We start from the raw sequence: 21,388 nt of genomic DNA, 5'->3' as shown, positions 1-21,388 counted from the left end.
AGAAATACTTCCTAAATGTATTCTATTAGGTCTGCATTACTCTAAATATCAAAACCAAATAAAGACACTCTACGAATGCACAACACAGAGAGTGAACCCTGATATCAATGATGAGCTTTAGCTGACAAGCTTTTAGGTTACAGAATGCTGAACAATAGAAAGTCCCTATATATCCCTTCCTCCACCCCAAGTACAATTGTTAACATCTGATATTAGTGTGGTACACATCTGTGACAACTGATGAACAAATACTGATAATTATGAACTAAAACCCATAGCTGATATTAGGGTTCATTCTGTGTGTTGTATAACTCCACGGGCATTGACAAACACATGTCATCTATCAACCTTTGAGCATCATATTGTCTCACTGCCTGAAAAACCTACCCCACTCCAGGTATTCACCCCTCTTTCTCACCACTCTCCCCTTCAAAACCCTAGCAACTACTAATTTTTGAAATTGTCTATAAAGATTTCACTTAGCAATACAAATTAAGGTTCCTCCCTCTCCTTTCATAGTTTTACAGCACATTCCCTGTTATCATTGAATAACATTTCATCATGTAGAAGAGCCACACTTTATCTATTAACCTGCTGAAGGACTTCCCAGTTGCTTAAAGTTTTAGCAGTTATGAATCAAGCTGCTATTAACTTTTGTGAGCAGGTTTCTGTGTGGACATGAATTATCAATTCATGTGGATAAATACCAAGGAGCAGAATTTCTGGGACATATGGTAAGACTATGTTTAGCTTTATAAGAAACTGCTAGATTGCCTTTCAAAGAAGTTGTACCATTTTGCATTACTACCAGCAATGCACCAGCAGCTTCCTTCTTAGGATATATGTATGTTGTGAATATTTCCTCCCAGATGGTAGCTTGCCTCTTTTCCCTTTTTTTTTAGAATAAACTTTACAGGACATTTAAAGAATTTTTTTTCTCATTTATTTAAAAGGCAGAGAGACAAAAAGAGACAGAAAAAATCTTTCATCTGCTGGTTCACTCCCCCAAAGTCTCACAACTGCTAGAGCTAGACGAGGCTGCACCCAGGAGCCTGGAATTCAATCCAGCTTTCCCACATAGGTGGCAGGGACACAAGTACTTGAGCTATCACCTGTTGCCTTCCAAGTACACTTCAGCAAGAAACTGCAATTGGAAGCCGAGCTGACCCTGAACCCAGGCACGCTACAGGATGAGGTAAGTCTCAAGTGGGATCTTAACCGCACTCCTGCGGCCTGCCTCTTCATGTAGGTGTCTTTTTAAGAGGAAGTCTGTATTTTCACAATATCTCATTTGTTAAGATTTCATAATGCTTCATTTCTCCAAATTTTTATTTGAAATGCAAAGTGACAGGAAGAAGAGAAGGAAAGGCAGGGAAAGCTAGATAGTAAGCAGAGGTACCAGGACTTGAACTGGCACGCCGATAGGAGACACAGGTGTGTCCTAAGCAATGGTTAAAACTACTGCACCACAATGCCTGCCCCATTATTTTCTTCCCATGATTTTTGTCCTATGTAAGAAGTGTTAAGTGAGGTACTACATGTTAACTGGCTCAAACTAGCCATTCCACAAAGCACACACCTTTCAAAACAACATGTACATGTAACTTTTGTAAATTAAAAAACAAAGTCTTTAACCCTAAGTCACAAAGTTTTTTCCTTATATGTCCTTTTAGGAATTTTCATTAGTCTTAGTTTTTATTTCTAGGTCTACAATATATTCTGAGCTAATCATTACATATACCATTCATTTGTTTATGTATGAATATTCAATTATTCCAGCAACATTTACTGAAAACAGTAACATCTTTCCATCACATTACCAAGGCATTCATTAGTAATGGGAATCAGTTGAGCCTGTTTGGTTGTCCCTTGGTAATAATGAGGGATTGGTTCCAGGACCCCTACATATACACAACTCTGCAGATACTAAAGTCCCCTATGTGATTATATTTGCATACAACCTATACACATAGTCCTTTATACTTTCAGTAGATTACTTACAGTATCTACTACAACGCAATGTGATAAACAGCTGTTACACTTCACTGTTTAGGGAATGACAAGAAAACACATCTATCTGTACATGTTCAGTACAGCTTTTTTTTTGCTTCTTTGTGAATATTTTCAACTTCCAGTTGACTGAATCCATGGATGTGGAATCCACAGACAGAGGTCGACTGGGCCTGCTGGCCTCCTCCTGGCCTCGACTCTGCGCCACTCGTCCAAGTAATTCTACATTGTCTTCATTTCCAAGGCTCACAGGAATCCTCGAGCATAAACTGTAGAACTCATTTTTCTTTTTCAAAAATTATTTTGGCTAATCTAGGTTCTTTATCAATTTTAGTCACAATAATTTAATGAAACTGTGACTGATATTAAGGTCACTCAATGAATTAGTATGGGGATGCGGTGTCCCAGAGGTGAACAACCACTGTGCCATGTCTGCCCCTAATGCACACTTCTACATTTATTTTTTAGTTCTTCATGCTAGTATAGGTTTTGCTTGCTCTTCTGTTTCTATTTCCTTAAGGCTGATGCTTAAGTCACTGCTTGAGACATTGCTCTTTTCTTTTTCTTTTCTTTTTCTTTTGACAGCCAGAGTGGACAGTGAGAGAGAGACACTGAGAGAAAGGTCTTCCTTTTGCCGTTAGTTCACTCTCCAATGGCTGGCCGCGCTGCGGCCAGCGCACCGCGCTGATCCAATGGCAGGAGCCAGGTACTTCTCCTGGTCTCCCATGGGGTGCAGAGCCCAAGCACCTGGGCCATCCTCCACTGCACTCCCTGGCCACGGCAGAGAGCTGGCCTGGAAGAGGGGCAATGGGGACAGAATGCGGCGCCCCGACCAGGACTAGAACCCGGTGTGCCGGCGCCGCAAGGCGGAGGATTAGCCTAGTGAGCCGCAGCGCTGGCCCATTGCTCTTTTCTAATACAGGCACTTTTCCATGGATTGTTTTCCTGCACCTCTGCATTATTATTTTAATTCAGTGAAAAAATACTGTATATATTCTTTGGTGATATCTTCTCTGACCCACGGTTATGTGTAAGCATATCTTTTTTTTTCTTTTTGTGAGCATATCATTTAATTTCCAATTTTTTTTTTTTTTCAGATAACATGTCATTGATTTTCAGTTTATTTCTGCTACCATCTGTGTTAGTTTGAGTTTTACTAGTGTGAATTCTGGCCAATTTCCTGGGTACTATGAGGACTCTATACTTAGGCTAGAAGGAATACACCTGATTACCCATCATTTGTGAGCTCTGGAAACTGGTTTACTAATTTCTAGTAGGTATTTCCTTGGACTCTAAAGGGTTTAGCCTCCCACACATACAGGTCAGGATGTACCCAAAAATTTAATGCAGCCCTCTACACATCTCCAGAGCTCTTCCTGCATTCACACTCCTTGTCTGATATTCTGCCCTACAAATTCCAGGCACCTTCTTCTCCCAGAATTTCAAGCTCTATTATGACTACCAGACTCTGTTTTTCTTCTCATCCACACTGAAACACAAAAGCTATCCCCAGGGGCTGGCGCTGTGGTGCAATGAGTTAAAGCCCTGGCCATGAAGCGCCGGCATCCCATATGGGCGCCAGTTCTAGTCCCGGCTACTCCTCTTCTAATACAGCTCTCTGCTATGGCCTGGGATAGCAGTAGAAGATGGCCCAAGTCCTGGGCCCCTGCACCCGAGTGGGAGACCTGGAGGAAGCTCCTGGCTCCTGGCTTCAGATTGGCACAGCTCTGGCTGTTGTGGCCATCTGGCGAGTGAACCATCGGATGGAAGACCTCTCTCTGTCTCTACCTCTCTAATTCTTTCAAATAAATAAAATAAACCTTTAAAAAAAAACTATCCCCAGATAGTTTCTTTATACATATATATACTTAAATATGTATGTATGTATGTATTTAAATATTCATTTGGAAGGCGGGGGGCGGGGGGTTGGATTGTGAATTCCTATCCAGAATTGTCCAAACAACTACAATGGCCTGGGCTGGACTGAGGTGGGAGCCAGGAGCCAGAAACACAATCCAGGTCTCCTATGTGGGTGGCAAGAACCCAGTCACTCGAACTATTGCTGCCTTCCAGGGTTGCATTAGTAGGAAACTGAAGTCAGGAGCCAGAGTGAGGAATTGAACCCAAGCACTCCCATGTGAGAAGCAGGCATCTTAACTGCTATGTTAAACAGTCACTCCCTGCAGAGTAATCATAATGTAGTTTCTTTGTCGACACTACAGGAGTTTGAACTACCACTGCTTTTGCTGTATTGGCAATCTTCTTGACACTGGGATATGATTAGGTGACTTTATTTCATTCTTATTCAACAAAAGAGTACAGATACACCTGATCTGCTCAAAAGCCATTCACCCATTTCAACTGTTAATAATGAACAAGATGATCCTCTGAATGATTATATCAATGGCACAAAACCAGTTAATTTTTACCCACAAAAGTAAAGTTCTTAAGAATAAACACACACACACACACACACACACACACACACTCTGCAACACTGTGTTGTAGTCAATAGAACAAAGAGTTCAAAGACAAAATATCCATCTAAACCTTACCATCATTTAGTAGCAAACTGACCTCAGGCAAATCATTGACCTACTTTGAGCCTTACTTTTTAATTCATAAAATTGTTGCACAGACAAAACACTATAATCTATTTTAAAGATCTTTGTAAACTCAAGGATATTTTAAATTGCCTTATATAATATTATCTCAGTTTCTAAATCTATAGATCAAAATCCATAAATTAAATAAATATGGGGGCACAGGCCTAACAGACACATGGGCAATAAACGCTAAAAATCATTACGAGAAAGAGTATGAAACTATTTTAAAAGCACTGACACACACCTAGAGGAAGTATTGAATATAGGCCTTACAGCTCAACAGGTCCTGAAAACTTTAATTCACCCCAGCACAATAGTGATTAACGTTTATGACAAGAAGTTTGCTAATCAAGCCTGAGGTATATCGACCAAGTTCTAAAATAGTAACATCTGAAAAGACTTCTATAATAATAATTTTCAAAATAATTCAGTAATTTTAGAAATGAACCATTATACCTTAGCAAGTGATTTTACAATCGGATTCTCCATAATCCCCTTCAGGAAAATGAGGTCTATTTCTTCTGCTCCTGTAGATGAGGGCAGCTCCGTAAGGTTTTCCAAGACTTGCTGCATTGCTGCTGAGATACAAGCAATACAAAAAAAGAACAAAAACAAAGCTTACATTCCAAATCACTGAGGAAGATCATAAAATAATGCAAACGGATATGGACAACACTTTTGAAAAAATAACATCTTTAAAAACTGAACTGTAAACAGTATGACTTTCAAGTTTAATTCCCATGAATCAGTAGCAGGATGGATTTTTACATGCAATCTGGGATTTATCAGCTACCTTACACATCCTTAAAACTCACACTTGGTTTATATTTTTCAAATGAAAAAATGTTACTTAGCTGTAAAAAAGAATGAAATTGTCTTTCAAAAAATGGATGCAACTAGAAATCACTATACTTAGTGAAAGAAGCCAGTCCCCAAAAAGACAAATGACTGCCCTGAACTGTGGTAACAAAATAGAATACAAAAAAAATGTAATGTTTATGAGCAAAATTGACATTTTGAGATGTGCTGTGATTATTGTTTGCAGTCCTTGTCTCTACTGTTCAGGAACAGTGTTTTTTTGTTTTTCTTCTTACTATTTGTTGAATTATTCATTTAGTGGAGGGTTAAGCTTACGATTATAAAATAAGTTTAAAGTATGTCATTGTAAAAATTAAAAGAAAAAGGAGGGAGGGTAGGGCGGAAAGTATCACTATGCTCCTAAATCTGTACATATGAAATACCTGAAATTTGTTCACCTTATATAAATAAAATTTAAAAAGGGGGAAAAATCCCCACAACCTCTCCAAAACATTACTCAAAAGAAATTATAAAATCTGACTAAACTTCTGAAAAATAAAAACATTGAGTTAGTAATCAAAATCTTCCCACAAGCTCAGAACCAGGCTTCACTGGTGAATTATGAACATTTAAAGAATTAAAGTCAATACTTCACAAACTATTCCAAAAAATGTGAAAGCACTTCCCAAGTCATTATATGGGAACAATTACCCCTATATGAAACTCAGAAACACAAGACAGTTTCAAATAATAACCCTTATAAACATAGATGCAAAAGTCTTTACCAAGACACTAGCAAACTGAATCCAGCAACGTACAAAAAGGATGACACATGATGGCCAAGTATAATTTACCCAAGGAATACAAGAGTGGTTCCACTTGTGAAAATCAACCAATATGTTAATAGAACAATGAAAAAGTCAGTGATATTTCATTAGACACAAAATAAAGCATATGACAAAGTTAAAAATACTTCCATGATATGTATGCCAAACTAGGAATAAGAAGGAAAATCCCTTATCTTGATAAACAGCATCTAAGAAAATCCACAAGCAACATTATACTTAGTGGTAAAAGACTAGATACTTCGCCCTCAAAGATCAGGAGTAAGACAAGGGCGTCCATTCTTGCCATTTCTATTCATCTTTATGTTGCAGATTCTAGCCAGGGATCAATACACAAAAATAAAATATATTTCTATACACTAGCAAACAACCCAAAAATGAAATTAAGAAAACCATTTAGTAACCATTTAGTCAGATTTTCTTATAGTAGCAACAGTAACAATACCACTGAGGAATAAACGTAATAAAACAAGTACAAAATTTGTAAAATGAAACATCATTTAATGAAATATCATTGAAAGAATAGGGGCTGGCTCTGTGGCACAGTGGGTAAAGCCACTGCCTATGGTTCCAATATCCCATATGGGTGCCAGTTCAAGTCCCAGCAGCTCCACTTCTGAGCCAGCTTCCTGCTAATGCACTTGGGAAAGCAGCGGAAGATGACGCAAGTCCTTGGGCACCTGCACTAACCTGAGAGATCTAAATGAACCTCCTGGCTCCTGATCGACCCAGCTCTGGCCATTCTGGGAGTGAACCAAAAGATGGAAGATTCCTCTACAGTCAAGACAAGGACTGTTCCTACTTTTTACTTTGGATTTTGTTTGTACTTCTTTTACTGGGAACTTTCCTTTCTTTACCATCTTCCGTAGTGATGACCATGTTTCTGTGTGCAACACATCCTTAAGCATCTTCTGCAGGGCTGGACGGGTGGTGACAAATTCTTTCTGTTTGTTATGGAAGGTCTTTATTTTACCTTCATTTATATACGAGAGCTTTGCAGAGTATAGTAATCTGGGTTAACAGGTTTTTTTTTTTTTTTTTTTTTTTTTTTCCTGTTTAGACTTGGAGTATATGTTGCCATTCTCTCTTAGCCTTTAGGATTTCTGATAAGTCTGCTGTGAGTCTAATTGGAGATCCTTTGAATATTTATGGAAAAATGGCAGGACAAAGTCATTACTTATCAACATTCACGTTGAATGTAAGTGGCCCTAACTCTCCAGTTAAAAGACAGAGAATGGCTGAATGGATTAAAAAAAACCAAAACCCATCTATTTGCTGCTTACAAGGAACATATCTCACCAACAAAGATGCACAGAGACAGAAAGTGAAAGGATGGAAAAAGATGTTCCACGCTATCAGAAACCAAAAAAGAGCTGGTATAGGAAATGTGACACCAGACATTGCAGAAATAAAAAGCATCATCAGAAATTATAAGAGCTGTATGCCAACAAACTGGGAAACCTAGAAGAAATGGATAGATTCCTGGACACATACAACCTTACCTTAATTGAGCCATGAAGGCATGTAAAACCTAAACAGACCCATTATTAAGACAGAAATTGAATCAGTAATAAAGATCCTTCCAACAAAGAAATGCCTAGGACTAGATGGCTTCACTGATGAATTCTACCAGACATTTAAAGATGAACTAACTCTAATTCTTCTCAAGTTACTCAAAACAATTGAAAGACAGGGAATCCTCCCAAATTCTTTCTATGAAGCCAGCATCATAATTCCCAAAAAACCTGAAAGAGACACAACAGAGAAAGACAACTACAGACCAATTCCCCTGATGAACACAGATGCAAAAATCCTCAACAAAATTCTGGCCAATCAAATCCAACAATCCAACAATCATTCACCAGGACCAAGTGGGATTTATCCCTGGTATGCAAGAATGGTTCAACATTTGCAAGTCAATCAATATGACTTATCACATTAACAAACTGCAAAATCATATGGTTATCTCAATAGATTCAGAGAAAGCATTTGACAAAATGCAATACCCTTTCATGATGAAAACTCTAAGCAAACTGGGTATAGAAGGAAAATTCCTCAATGCAAGGCAATTTATGACAAATCCACAGCCAGTGTCCTATTGAATGCGGAAAAGTTGGAAGCATTCCCACTGAGATCCGGGCCCAGACAAGGATGCCTGCTCTATCCATTGCTATTCAATATAATCCTGGAAGTTTTAGCCCAGAGCCATTAGAAAAGGAAAAGAAATCAAAGAGATTCAAATTGAGAATGAGGAAGTCAAACTATCCCTATTTGCAGAATTTGCAGATGACATGATTCTATCTATAGGGGATCCAAAAGACTCCAACAAGAGACTATTGAAACTCATAGAAAAGTTTGGTAAAGTAGCAGGATATAAAATCAATACACAAAAATCAATAACCTTTGTATACACAGACAATGCCATGGCTGAGAAAGAACTTCTAAGATCAATCCCACTCACAATAGCTACAAAAGAAATCAAATACCTTGAATAAACTTAACCAAGGATGTCAAAGATCTCTAGAATGAGAATTACAAAACATTAAAGAAACAAATAGAAGATATAAAAAATGGAAAAATCTTCCACATTCATGGAAGAATCAATATCATCAAAATGTTCATTCTTCTGAAAGCAATTTATAGATTCAATGCAATATCAAAGTATCAAAGACATTCTTCTCAAATCTAGAAAAAGTGATGCTGAAATTCATATGGAAACACAGGAGACCTCGAATAGCTAAAGTAATCTTACACAACAAAAACAAAGCTGGAGGCATCACAATACCAGATTTCAAGACATACTACAGGGTAGTTATAATCAAAACAGCCTGGTACTGTACAAAAACAGATGGATAGACCAATGGAATAGAACAGAAACACCAGAAATCAATCCAAGCATCTACAACCAACTAATATGTGACCAAGGAGCTACAACCAATCCCTGGAACAAGGACAGTCTCTTCAACAAATGGTGCTGGGAAATCTGGATTTCCAAATACAGGAGTATTAAGCAGGACCTCTACCTTACACCTTACAAAACAATCCATTCAAAAAGGATTAAAGACCTAAATCTACGACCTGATACCACAAGTTACTAAGGAACATTGGAGAAACTCTGCAAGACATTGGCACAAAGAGTTCTCGGAAAAACCCAAGAGGCACAGGCAATCAAAATCAAAATCAATAGATGGGATTACATCAAATTGAGAAGCTTCTGAACTACAAAAGAAATACTCAGAAATGTGAAGAGGCAACCAACAGAATGGGAGAAATTATTTGCAAACAATGCAACTGATAAAGGATTAATAACCAAAATATATAAAGAGATCAAGAAACTCCACAATAACAAAATGAGCCAGTTAAGAAATGGGCCGAGGACTTAAACAGACATTTTTCAAAAGAAGAAATCTAAATGCCTAACAGACACATGAAAAAATATTCAGGATCACTAGCTGTCAGGGAAATGCAAATCAAATCCACAATGAGGTGTCATCTCACACCATTTAGAATGGCTTTCATACAGAAATCAACAAACAACAAATGCTGGCAAGGATGTGGGGGAAAAGGTACCCTAATCCATTGTTGGTGGGAATGTAAACTGGTAGTACTACTATGGAAGACAGTATGGAAATATCTCAGAAATCTGAATATAGACCTATCATATGACCCAGCCATCCTACTCCTGAGAACTTACAGAGGGAAAATGAAGTCAGCAAATAAAAGAATGATCTGCACCCCATGTTTATTGCAGCTCAATTCACAATAGCTAAGACATGGAATCAACCTAAATGCCTGCCAACTTTTCTGAATAAAGAAATTATGGGATATGTACTCTATGGAATACTACACAGCAGTAAAAATAAATGAAATCCAGTCATTTGCAACAAAATGGATGAATCTGGAAAATACCATATTTCGTGAAATAAGACAATCCCAAAGGGACAAATACCATATGTTCTCCCTGATCTGTGATAACTAATGGGGCACCCAAAATGAAATCTGTAGAAGGGAAATTGACACTTTGATAAGCAATGACTTGAACAGCTCATTGTCTTTAATGCTGAGGAACAGGTTTATTTTATTTTTTTGTTTTTCTTAATGGAGAATGGGACTGGGAATGGGAGAGAGAGGAGGAAGTGGGGTGGGAGGGTATGATGGGAAGAATCACTATATTCCTAAAGTTGTACTTATAAAATTTGTACTAACTAAATAAATGGTTTCTTTGGGAAAAAGAATACACATTGATCACTTTTCACATGATATATTCTACACTGTGAGAAAATAAATAAATGTATATTATTCAGGGAATATTTTCTAAAAAGAAATTGGTAAAGATGTTCTACTGTTGCTGATATTAGAAATATTGTAAGACAACAATCCAGGGTGTGATAATGATTGTGTATAAGTACTAGATTTGCTTTACCCAATCATTCATGGTCTCTTTAAAATCATTGTCATATCAACCATCTAAGTAATCCTTTCAAACATGCTGATGTCATGTTTGAAAGGGGGCTGGCACTGTGGCGAAGTAGGCTAGACCTCCACCTGTGGTGCCAGCATCTCACATGGGCGCCTATCCATGTCCCAGCTGCTCCTCATCAGATCTCGCTCCCTGCTAATGGCTTGGGAAAGCAGTGGAAGATGGCCCAAGTGCTTGGGCCCCTGCCCCCACATGGGAGACCTGAAGAAGCTCTTGGTTCCTGGCTTGGGATCAGCCAGCTCTAGCCACGGTGGCTATCTGCGGAGTGAACCAGCATATGGAAGACCCTTCTGTCTGTCCCTCTCTCTGTAACTCTACCTCTAAAACAAATAAATAAAATGTTAAAAAAAAAATTACTAAAAAGCCACAGCAGTCAAGACTGTGTGGTACTAGCATATAGACAGACACACAATCAAAAATAATCCAGAAATAAACTCATAAATTTGTGGTGAGTTGATTTTTGATAAGAGTGCAAGACATTTCAATAAAGGAACGAATATTCAACAACTGGTGCTGGGACATTGGATGTGCACATGCACATGTAAGACAGTGAGGCTAAACTGCCAGGCACCCCTCTCCATTCAATACCATAGTCTTATTTTATTAAGGCTAATTTTATTAGTTTTATCTCATTTTGATGTTTCTTTCGAATAAATCTGCTAATACTGAAGTTGTTTTTCAATTAACATTTTTATTAAAATAAAACACAAACATTGTTAAAGTCCAGTGTATTATTATATGGCTTATAGTGAAACACAGCAGTTCCCTGTTTCATGTGTCTATTCTTTTCCCAACTTATCCTATTTCCCAGGACTAAAAACTGCAAATTTTTAAATCATCTCTTTTAGTCGCATCCATTGGTAGTTTCTTTTCTTTCTGAATAATGCTATTGCTATGTTTTGACTGACTTGTTTTGGATAATATCTATTCTCTGTTAGGATACTACAAGTTTAAGGTTTTATGTTCACTATCCCCATACTCAATGTTTTATTAACTCAATAGTGTTGGGAGGCTGGCGCTATGTCAAAGCAAGTAAAGCTGCCACTTACAGTGCCAGCATCCCATATAGTCGCTGGTTCAAGTTCCAGCTGCTCCACTTCCAATCCAGCTCCCTGCTAATGCTAATCACTACAGGGAAGGCCCTTTAAACAGAACAGATTCAATGACACATGGATGGGATTCTTATTTGATACAAAATTAATATATTTAAATTAGACCTTTCAGTTACAAATACAAACAAATCAAGAATCACCAGGTTCTGAGATAAGAATACCGAATATTTCAAACATGCTAACTTTCTCCATTTAAAAAAAAAAGGGAATAAATCATAATAGAAATCCCAACAGGATTCTTTGATAAAGTTATAACTTTTGCCTCAAGGAGAAAATATGAAAAAATAGCCAATACATTATTTGAAGAGACATAAATTTAAAGGGGTATCTGTGCTATCAACTATAAAAACACCACAAGTTGAAATGATTTTGTACTGTCATATTAACAGACAAATCTTGAAGCCCAGTAGCTAAATGGAATTTATTATGTGATAACAGTGACATTTCAAGTCAGCAGGGTAGGTTTTGGTAAAATATGCTAGATAATACATGAGTTTATATAAGGATACTTCTAAAAGTTTGTGGAAAAATGAAATTTTAAGTTTCTTTGATGAAAACCTTTAAAATAAAACCTATGCATGCTTTTTCATTATAAGTATTTTCCATGAATTGTTTGAAGACTTCTTATATTCCTTCCCAAAACAGCAACAATGTATTAATAAAACACCACATAAACAAAAGCAAATAGATGAAGAAAACACTAGACAAAAAAAAAATAAAAAATATTTCAAAGCTTAAAAGTAACAGGAGTAGAAACCAAGTTAGTGCAAAAGAAGCAACAGGTCTTACCTGCTAAATATTTCTAGAATTCATCAATACCTTTCCATCATCCCTTCATGAGTACTAGCTATCATCTTTTCATACTACTATATCAACCTCCTTTCTGTATTTAACTCATAATGAGTCAATTAAAATGTAATTTTCATGCCTGTAAGCCTTTAATGCATTGCTAGATTCCATCTGCATTACCTTTTGCAGGTTTAGCCACACTAACCTTCCCTACTTAACACCACACCTGCACAACCACTCTCCCATTGCCCAATTCACTCTCACTCTTCAGGAGCAGAATTTCAATACCCCTTTAGGATAAACCTCCTAAGACAGAATTTCATAGTATTCTGTAGTTTAAAATTCTCATAATCTCACAGAATTAAATATTGACCTTTAAGGCATACTTTCTAAACTCTAGGTCTGACAAGCACACAAATCCTGTCTGCCTTATTCACACCTGTACTCCAACAAGAGCACAGTCTGATATCATTAGTTCTCAATAACAGAGTCACAAAAACTAAGATTTTTCTGCTACCAGAGTCAAGAACATTTTAAAATTATATATTTATAATCTGTAAATAATTGTTTACAAACAAATCTGTGTAATATTTGGGAGCAGAAAAGCATGGTATAGTTTATAGGGATAGTATTAAAGCTATCACTTCCTGTGATAAACAGAAAAAGAACAGTGGTGTCTTTAAATGCTTACTCTATTAATATGGCACAATTTATGGTAACTTCCTCTCTTATGTATTTCTAACTTTATATAATATTATATAAAGCAAATCAATTAAACAATTGTTACTTACCAACCTATATTTTGTTCTAAAAGCTTTCTGTTCAGGTTTATTTTACAGAAGCATTTCTACTCAGTTTTAGAAATACAGTGAAATGAGTTAACCTTAATAAGTTATAAATTAAAACCAGAGCTTATCTTAGTATTAAAGAATCATTTTGATGGTTGTCTCTTCACTCTCCTGACTGTTTCTTTTGCAGTACAGAAACTTCTCAATTTGATGCAATCCCAATAGTTAATTTTGGCTTTGACTGCCTGTGCCTCCCGGGTCTTTTCCAGAAACTCTTTGCCTGTGCCAATATCTTGAAGGGTTTCTCCAATGTTCTCTAGTAACTTGATGGTGTCAGGTCGTAGATTTAGGTCTTTAATCCATGTTGAGTGGATTTTTGTGTAAGGTGTAAGGTAGGGGTCTTGCTTCATGATTCTGCACGTGGAAATCCAATTTTCCCAGCACCATTTATTGAATAGACTGTCCTTGCTCAAGGAATTAGTTTTAGATCCTTGATCAAATATAAGTTGGCTGTAGATGTTTGGGTTGATTTCTGGTATTTCAATTCTGTTCCATTGGTCTATCCATCTGTTTCTGTACCAGTACCATGCTGTTTTGATTACAACTGCCCTGTAGTATGTCCTGAAATCTGGTATTGTGATGCCTCCGGCTTTGTTTTTGTTGTACAAGATTGCTTTAGCTATTCGAGGTCTCTTGTGCCTCCATATAAATTTCAGCACCAATTTTTCCAGATCTGAGAAGAAGGTCTTCGGTATCTTGATTGGTATTGCATTGAATCTATAAATTGCTTTTGGGAGAATGGACATTTTGATGATATTGATTCTTCCAATCCATGAGCATGGAAGATTTTTCCATTTCTTGGTATCCTCTTCTATTTCTTTCTTTAAGGTTTTGTAATTTTCATCGTAGAGATCTTTAACGTCCTTGGTTAAGTTTATTCAAGGTATTTTATTGTTTTTGTAGCTATTGTGAATGGGATTGATCTTAGAAGCTCTTCCTCAGCCATGGCATTGTCTGTGTATACAAAGGCTGTTGATTTTTGTGCATTGATTTTATACCCTGCTACTTTGCCAAACTCTTCTATGAGTTCCAATAGTCTCTTGGTAGAGTTCTTTGGGTCCCCTAAATAAAGGATCATGTCATCTGCAAAGAGGGCTTCTGTCTTCTCCAGTTTAAATATGATGGGGAACAACCGACAGAATGGGAAAAAATATTTGCAAACTATGCAACAGATAAAGGGTTAATAACCAGAATCTACAAAGAGATCAAGAAACTCCACAAAAACAAAACCAACAACCCAATTAAGAGATGGGCCAAGGACCTCAATAGACATTTTTCAAAAGAGGAAATCCAAATGGCCAACAGGCACATGAAAAAATGTTCAAGGTCATTAGCAATCAGAGAAATGCAAATCAAAACCACAATGAGGTTCCACCTCACCCCAGTTAGAATGGCTCACATTCAGAAATCTACCAACAACAGATGCTGGCGAGGATGTGGGGAAAAAGGGACACTAACCCACTGTTGGTGGGAATGCAAACTGGTCAAGCCACTATGGAAGTCAGTCTGGAGATTCCTCAGAAACCTGAAGATAACCCTACCGTTCGACCCAGCCATCCCACTCCTTGGAATTTACCCAAAGGAATTTAAATTGGCAAACAAAAAAGCGGTCTGCAGCCTAATGTTTATTGCAGCTCAATTCACAATAGCTAAGACCTGGAACCAACCTAAATGCCCATCAACGGTAGACTGGATAAAGAAATTATGGGATATGTACTCTTTAGAATACTATACCGCAGTAAGAAACAACGAAATCCAGTCATTTGCAACAAAATGGAGGAATCTGGAACACATCATGCTGAGTGAAATAAGCCAGTCCCAAAGGGACAAATACCATATGTTCTCCCTGATCGGTGACAACTGACTGAACACCAAAAAGGAAACCTGTTGAAGTGGAATGGACACTATGGGAAACGGTGACTTGATCAGCATAGCCCTGACTGTTAATGAACAACTTAATACATTATCCCTCTTAGTAGTTTTTTTGTCTGTTCTACTTAATATGACTGGTTTAATTCTGTAATTAATACACAGTTATTCTTAAGTGTTGAAATTTAACTGAAATGTGATCCCTGTTAAACATAAGAGTAGGAATAAGAGAGGGAAGAGATGTATAATTTGGGACATGCTCAAGCTGACTTGCCCCAAATGGTAGAGTTAGAAACATACCAGGGGACTCCAATTTAATCCCATCAAGGTGGCATGTACCAATGCCATCTCACTAGTCCAAGTGATCAATTTCAGTTCACAATTGATCATAATGAAAGGACTAAGAGTCAAAGGGAGCACATAAGCAAGTCTAGTACCTGCTAACACTAACCGATAGAATAAATAAAGGGGAGAGTGATCCAACATGGGAAGTGAGATACTCAGCAGACTCATAGAATGGCAGATGTCCTGAATGGCACTCTGGCCTCAGAGTCAGCCCTAAAGGCATTCAGATCTGGCTGAAAAGCCCATGAGAGTATTTCAGGCATGGAAAGCCAAGACACTCTGGCAAAAGATCTCTGTGAGTGAGATCTCAGTGGAAAGAACAGGTCTTCAAAGAAGGAGGTACCTTTCTCTGAAGGGAGGAGAGAACCTCCACTTTGACTATGACCTTGTCTAAACAAGATAAGAGTCGGAGAACTCAGAGGGCTTCCATAGCCTTGGAAACTCATGACTGGTGCATAGGGAGATTACTGATGCCATAGACAGGAGTGTCAATTGGTAAAGTCAACAACAGGAGTCACTGTGCACTTACTCCTCATGTAGGATCTCTGTCCTTAATGTGCTGTGCATTGAGATTTAATGCTATAACAAGTACTCAAATAATATATTTCACTTTGTGTTTCTATGGGGGTGCAAACTGTTGAAATCTTTACTTAATGCATACTAAACTGATCCTCTGTAAAAAAAAAAATAAATAAAATAAAGAAAAGAAAAGAAAAGAAACTATCAACTCCCAACTTGACTCTCACTGGGATTAAACATGACAATAGGTCTGATCTGATTTCATCATCATTAAAAAAAAATCATCTATTATTTTTCACCTTATGTTTCTGTGTGGGAGCAAACTGTTGAAATCCTTACTTAATGTATACTAAGCTGATCTTCTGTATATTAAGATAATCGAAAATGAATCTTGATGTGAATGGAAGGGGAGAGGGAGTGGGAAAGGGGAGGGTGTGGGTGGGAGGGACGGTATGGGGGGGAAGCCATAGTAATCCATTATTCGTACTTTGGAAACGTATATTCATTAAATAAAAGTTAAAAAAAAAATAAATAAATAGGGATAATTCCACTAAAAAAAAAAAAAAAGAAAAGAAAATTGTTGAGAATTGTGTTGTAGTAATTATCATGCATTTGCTGTGACCCTAAAATCTAATGTATTAATAATTTTCTTTGAAAAGTTTTTAGAGATTATTAATAAAGGTGCCATAAACATTAAAAAAAAAAAAAAAAAGAATCATTTTGTAACCCATTTGGGGGTATGTTCACACTCATTTAACTCAACGAACTGAATTTCGCATTGAAAACAGAATAAGTGTTCACAAAATGTTAAAAATTATTTCTGAACTTGTATTTTACAGATAAAATAACAATTACTTAACCAGATCCACATTGCACAATTTACAGAATCCATGAAATGGAAAGTAAAATCTCATTCTATGTACTTGGGAAGATTTAAGGATAATGTTTTAAAAGTACCTGGATTATTTATAATGCACTTGCAAAAGAAAAATTCCTTTTTAAAATAATTTCCAAAAATGATGTGAAAACAAGAAAAGACAGGAAAATTTAGATCAAATTCCCTTAAAATTAAATTTTGACACAATTATTTTTACACACAGTACTGATAACAGCTGCGTTCATCCACAACATTAGTTAGGTGAATAAAATTATCTATAAAATGACAACATGTTGTTAATATCTCAGGTCTCAAATCAATTTCCTGAAATTTTAGTTTAACTATATGAAATCAAAGAAGAAAAATAGGACTTTGAACGTGCACAGCTAGTTCCATCATTATTTACTCAGAGCGCATTAGATGTCAGGCATGGGTCAGATGGTGAAAATGCAGACACACACCATCTGTCCTCCAAAATCTCAAAGAGAGTAGACCAAAACGTGTAAACATACACATGAGGCAATCCCAGAGTAAAGGGATACAGCACACTGGTTAAGAACCTGGCCTCTACCATTACCTAGTCCTGGAAAGCTAGGTAAATGGCTTAACCCCCTATGAAGCTAGTTTCTTTTGTCTGTTAAGTGGGGAAGGACTATCTCACAGGGTTACTGTTGCTATATAATACATGAGCTCCTAGTGTATTATTAACATGGGGGGAAACACAGCAAAGGATTTAAATGCTAGCTCTTTGCTTGACGGCATGGCCAGGTGATGAGAGGACGGAGAATCAGGGGTACACCAGTGTAAGACATCCTAGTGGAAATAAACAAGTTCATCCTACTGAAAATATTGAACTTACAGTCAACATTAAAACAAAACGTAGAGCTGAATTTCCCAATGCGTTTCTAGAGGAAATCCAAACTGGGAGTTAGCCACAAAGAAGGGCAGACCTAGTGCGGGGCAGTGAGTCAGGGGAACTTAAGACCCTGCATGCAAGAGCCCACTTTTCAAACTACCAGAAGACGGGGATGCTGGAGGTGGGAAGCAGGAGAGCAGAGGCTGAGGCAACCCTGGCTCTTGGTGACAGACACTGCAGCGGAGCGGGCCGGGGGAAGGAGAGGGCTTAGCAGTGGATGCTCCGGAGCAGTGCTTCTCAGACAGGCCGCCCCGGTAACAGGGACGCAGGACATCCTTTGTACACTGGGCTGCTCGTCACCAAATCAATGCCTGCAGTGTTCCACAGTTGTCTTGACAACCACCAACTCCCCTTACAACATTTCTCATCACTGCTGGGCAATGTCTGCCTACAAACTCAAGGGACCACTTCCAGATCTGCTCCTGTGCTTCCGTGCCGGAGGGGGCTAGAGGGAGGGGGGAGGAGGACACAAGAGCAAAGGAAATCCTCATCAGGTTCATCAGCTGCCATTCATGCATAAACCAGCAATTACAGATCCTCCAGATGTTTGAAGAACACACCAGTGATAGTGGACAAGGCTAAGTAGAACAGAACAGAAGAGAACTTTCAAATTTTTCATTCTGAGCTCCTGGCTCCTGGCTTCAGATTGGTGCAGCTCTGGCCCTTGTGGCCAATTGGGAAGTGAACCAGCAGATGGAAGATTCTCTGTTAGTATTTTCAGATATTAGAGAGAGGCTACTGCATTCATAAAACTACAAGCCATTAAGGGGTGGGGGTGGGGGAAGCAGAGCAACCCAAAAATAAGAGTTCTTGGCAATTAAGATTTTTATCAAATTAAAATATAACAGTAGATTGAATGACAGAATAAGGCTGAAACTGCTAATCCAGAAACTCAAGTCAACGCAATCTGCCAAATGCAGAACAAAGAAGGAAAGAATGAAGCACAACTGTATCTATTAAGAATTTTATAAAACCAGACCAGAGACACAGGGTAGGGAGGAAATAACTGAAGCAGTATTAAAAGAAAATGTCCCAGAACTTAAATAATGTAACAATATAGAATGAAAAGTCTTCCAAAGACGCAGAAGACAATGAAAAAAGAACCAAATCCACAAATATCTCAGTGAAACTTCCAGATGCTGAGGATTACGAGATGGCAGGTGGGGAAAGTGAGTGACGTGAAAGGAACAATCATCAAACTTCTCCAACATTTATTATCGGTAATAATGACTACTGGACAATAATGGAGTTGGAGTAACTTCAAATTTTGATAAAAATAAGCAAATTTACATATAGTTTTCCAAAAGCCTAATTATACATTCACACACGTGACATATATTGAAACACAAAAAAAACAAAAATTGATCATCTCCCCCAAAGAAATTTCTTTCCCAGCCTTTCAGACAAAATGTAAGCCTGTGTTAGATCATATCTACTATGATTTAGATATTTTTGTGTTAAAGGCTTCATTCCCCAGGATGGTGCTATTGGAAAGTGCTAGAACTTGTAGGACTTGGGAGGTCCCTAGGCTACAGGGGCAAACCCTTAAGGACTGTTGTGAAGCCCGAGTGTGAGCCCAGTGACTCTCTGCTTCCAGGGTCACCATGAGAACAGTCCATGCCCCACCCTCTACCATCTGCTGTCCTCACCACACGCCTAACCAGTGGGTTGCCTGAACCTCCAAATCTGAGCCAAATTATTCTCTTCTCTTCATCAAGGCAGCTGCCTCAGGAATTCTGCAATAGTAATGCAAACCTGGCTAACACAATATCCTTCTTTATTTACATGAATGTAATTATTTTATTTAATAAACAATCTTAGTGAACTTTCCATATTGGAGCTTATTCTTTTCAAGACACCTAGTACCTCACTATATGGATGCATCAAAACATATTTAGCAGGGGCCAGCACTGTGGTGCAGGGGGTAAAGCCACCACCTGCAGTGCCAGCACCCCATATGGGCGCTGGTTCCAGTCCTGGATGCCGCACTTCTGATCTAGCTCTCTGCTGTGGCCTGGGAAAGCAGAAGATGGACCAGGTCCTTGGGCCCCTGCACCTGCATGGGAAGACCTGGAGGAAGCTCCTGGCTCCTGGCTTCAGATTGGTGCAGCTCTGGCCCTTGTGGCCAATTGGGAAGTGAACCAGCAGATGGAAGACTCTCTCTCTGCCTCTCCTCTATGTAACTCTTTCAAATAAATAAATAGATCTTTAAAATATATATGTACTTAGCCTGTCCTCTACTGGGAGACATATAGGTTGTTTCCATCTTTTGCAGCTATAATCAGTGTTACAATCAGCATTCAAAAAATAAAACTTTTGTCTAGATATAGATATATATTAGAAAGTAAATACTAAGAGTAAAATTGCTACACCAAAGGATATATGATTGTTCAATTGTCAGATGCTGTCACACTGTCCTTTAAACAGGATGTAGCAGTGATATTTCCATCAAGAGGCTCTTGTTCATTATTATTTTGCTTAAGGTTTAATTTTATTTGAGAAGGGAGGAGGGAGGGGGAGGAGAAAGGGGAGGGGGAGAGCATGAAAGAGATATTTTCCATCTGCTGGTTCACCTCCCAAAAGGCCACAATAGCCAGGGCCAGGGCTGGGGGCTAGCCTAAAGCTGACCAATAACTCTACTGTGATTTCCCATGTGAGTGGCAGGAGCCCAAAGACTTAGGTCATCTTCTATGGCTTTCCCAGGCACATTAGCAGGGAGCTGGATTGGAAGCAGAGCAGTTAGGACTTGAACCCATACAGGATGCTGGTGTTGCAGGCAGCGGCTTAACTCACCTACACCACAACACTAGCCCCTCATTATTATAATAATGAACTGCTGGGGTGGCGCTATGGCATAGCAGGTAAAGCATGGCCTGCCGTGCTGGCATTCTTTATTGGTCCCAGTTCGAGACCCTGATGCTCCTCTTCCAATCCAGCTCTCTACTGTGGCCTGGGAAAGCAGTAGAAGATGGTCCACATGTTGGGCCCCTGACCAGGGTGGGTATCTCAGAAGCAGCTCTTTGCTCCTGGCTTCGGATTGGCCGAGCTCTGGCCACTGCGACCATCTGGGCGTGAACCAGCAGATGGAAGATCTTTCTCTCTGCCTCTGCCTCTCTAACTCTGCCTTCCAAATAAATAAATAAATCTTTAAAAAAAAAATGAATTGCTTCACAAAATATTCTAATGCAGACTCTGAGGACACATACAACACAAGGAGTGACTGAAGTAGGGCAAGAATTAAATCTGAATTTTAATCTAATTTTCCCCAATAAATTTTTTAAAATTCAACTTCATATTTATTTCCTTGCCTAAAAAACATGACATTGGTGCTGGCACCGTAACGCAGTGGGTTAAGACAGCAACTGTAATGCAGG

At 38.3% G+C, this 21,388-nt stretch overlaps 1 protein-coding gene across 14 annotated transcripts in view; it reads right to left on the bottom strand.

The window, feature by feature from the left end:
- Positions 1 to 21,388, bottom strand: part of PALS2 (protein associated with LIN7 2, MAGUK p55 family member) — a 127,868-nt gene that overhangs the window by 66,197 nt on the left and 40,283 nt on the right. For 9 of the 14 annotated variants that reach the window (XM_051852829.2, XM_070059665.1, XM_051852831.2 and 6 more), the window contains one exon: positions 5,073 to 5,191. In XM_051852829.2, coding sequence (XP_051708789.1) covers positions 5,073 to 5,189 — 117 coding nt within the window. In that variant the 5' untranslated portion in view covers positions 5,190 to 5,191. Of the gene's footprint in view, positions 1 to 5,072; positions 5,195 to 21,388 lie in introns of all 14 variants that reach the window. The other 5 variants (XM_051852828.2, XM_070059664.1, XM_070059659.1 and 2 more) reach the window with 1 other exon arrangement.

This window comes from Oryctolagus cuniculus, chromosome 16 (genome assembly GCF_964237555.1).
Source record: "Oryctolagus cuniculus chromosome 16, mOryCun1.1, whole genome shotgun sequence".
Classification (NCBI taxonomy): domain Eukaryota; kingdom Metazoa; phylum Chordata; class Mammalia; order Lagomorpha; family Leporidae; genus Oryctolagus; species Oryctolagus cuniculus.
This window is presented reverse-complemented; position numbering and strand designations above follow the sequence as displayed.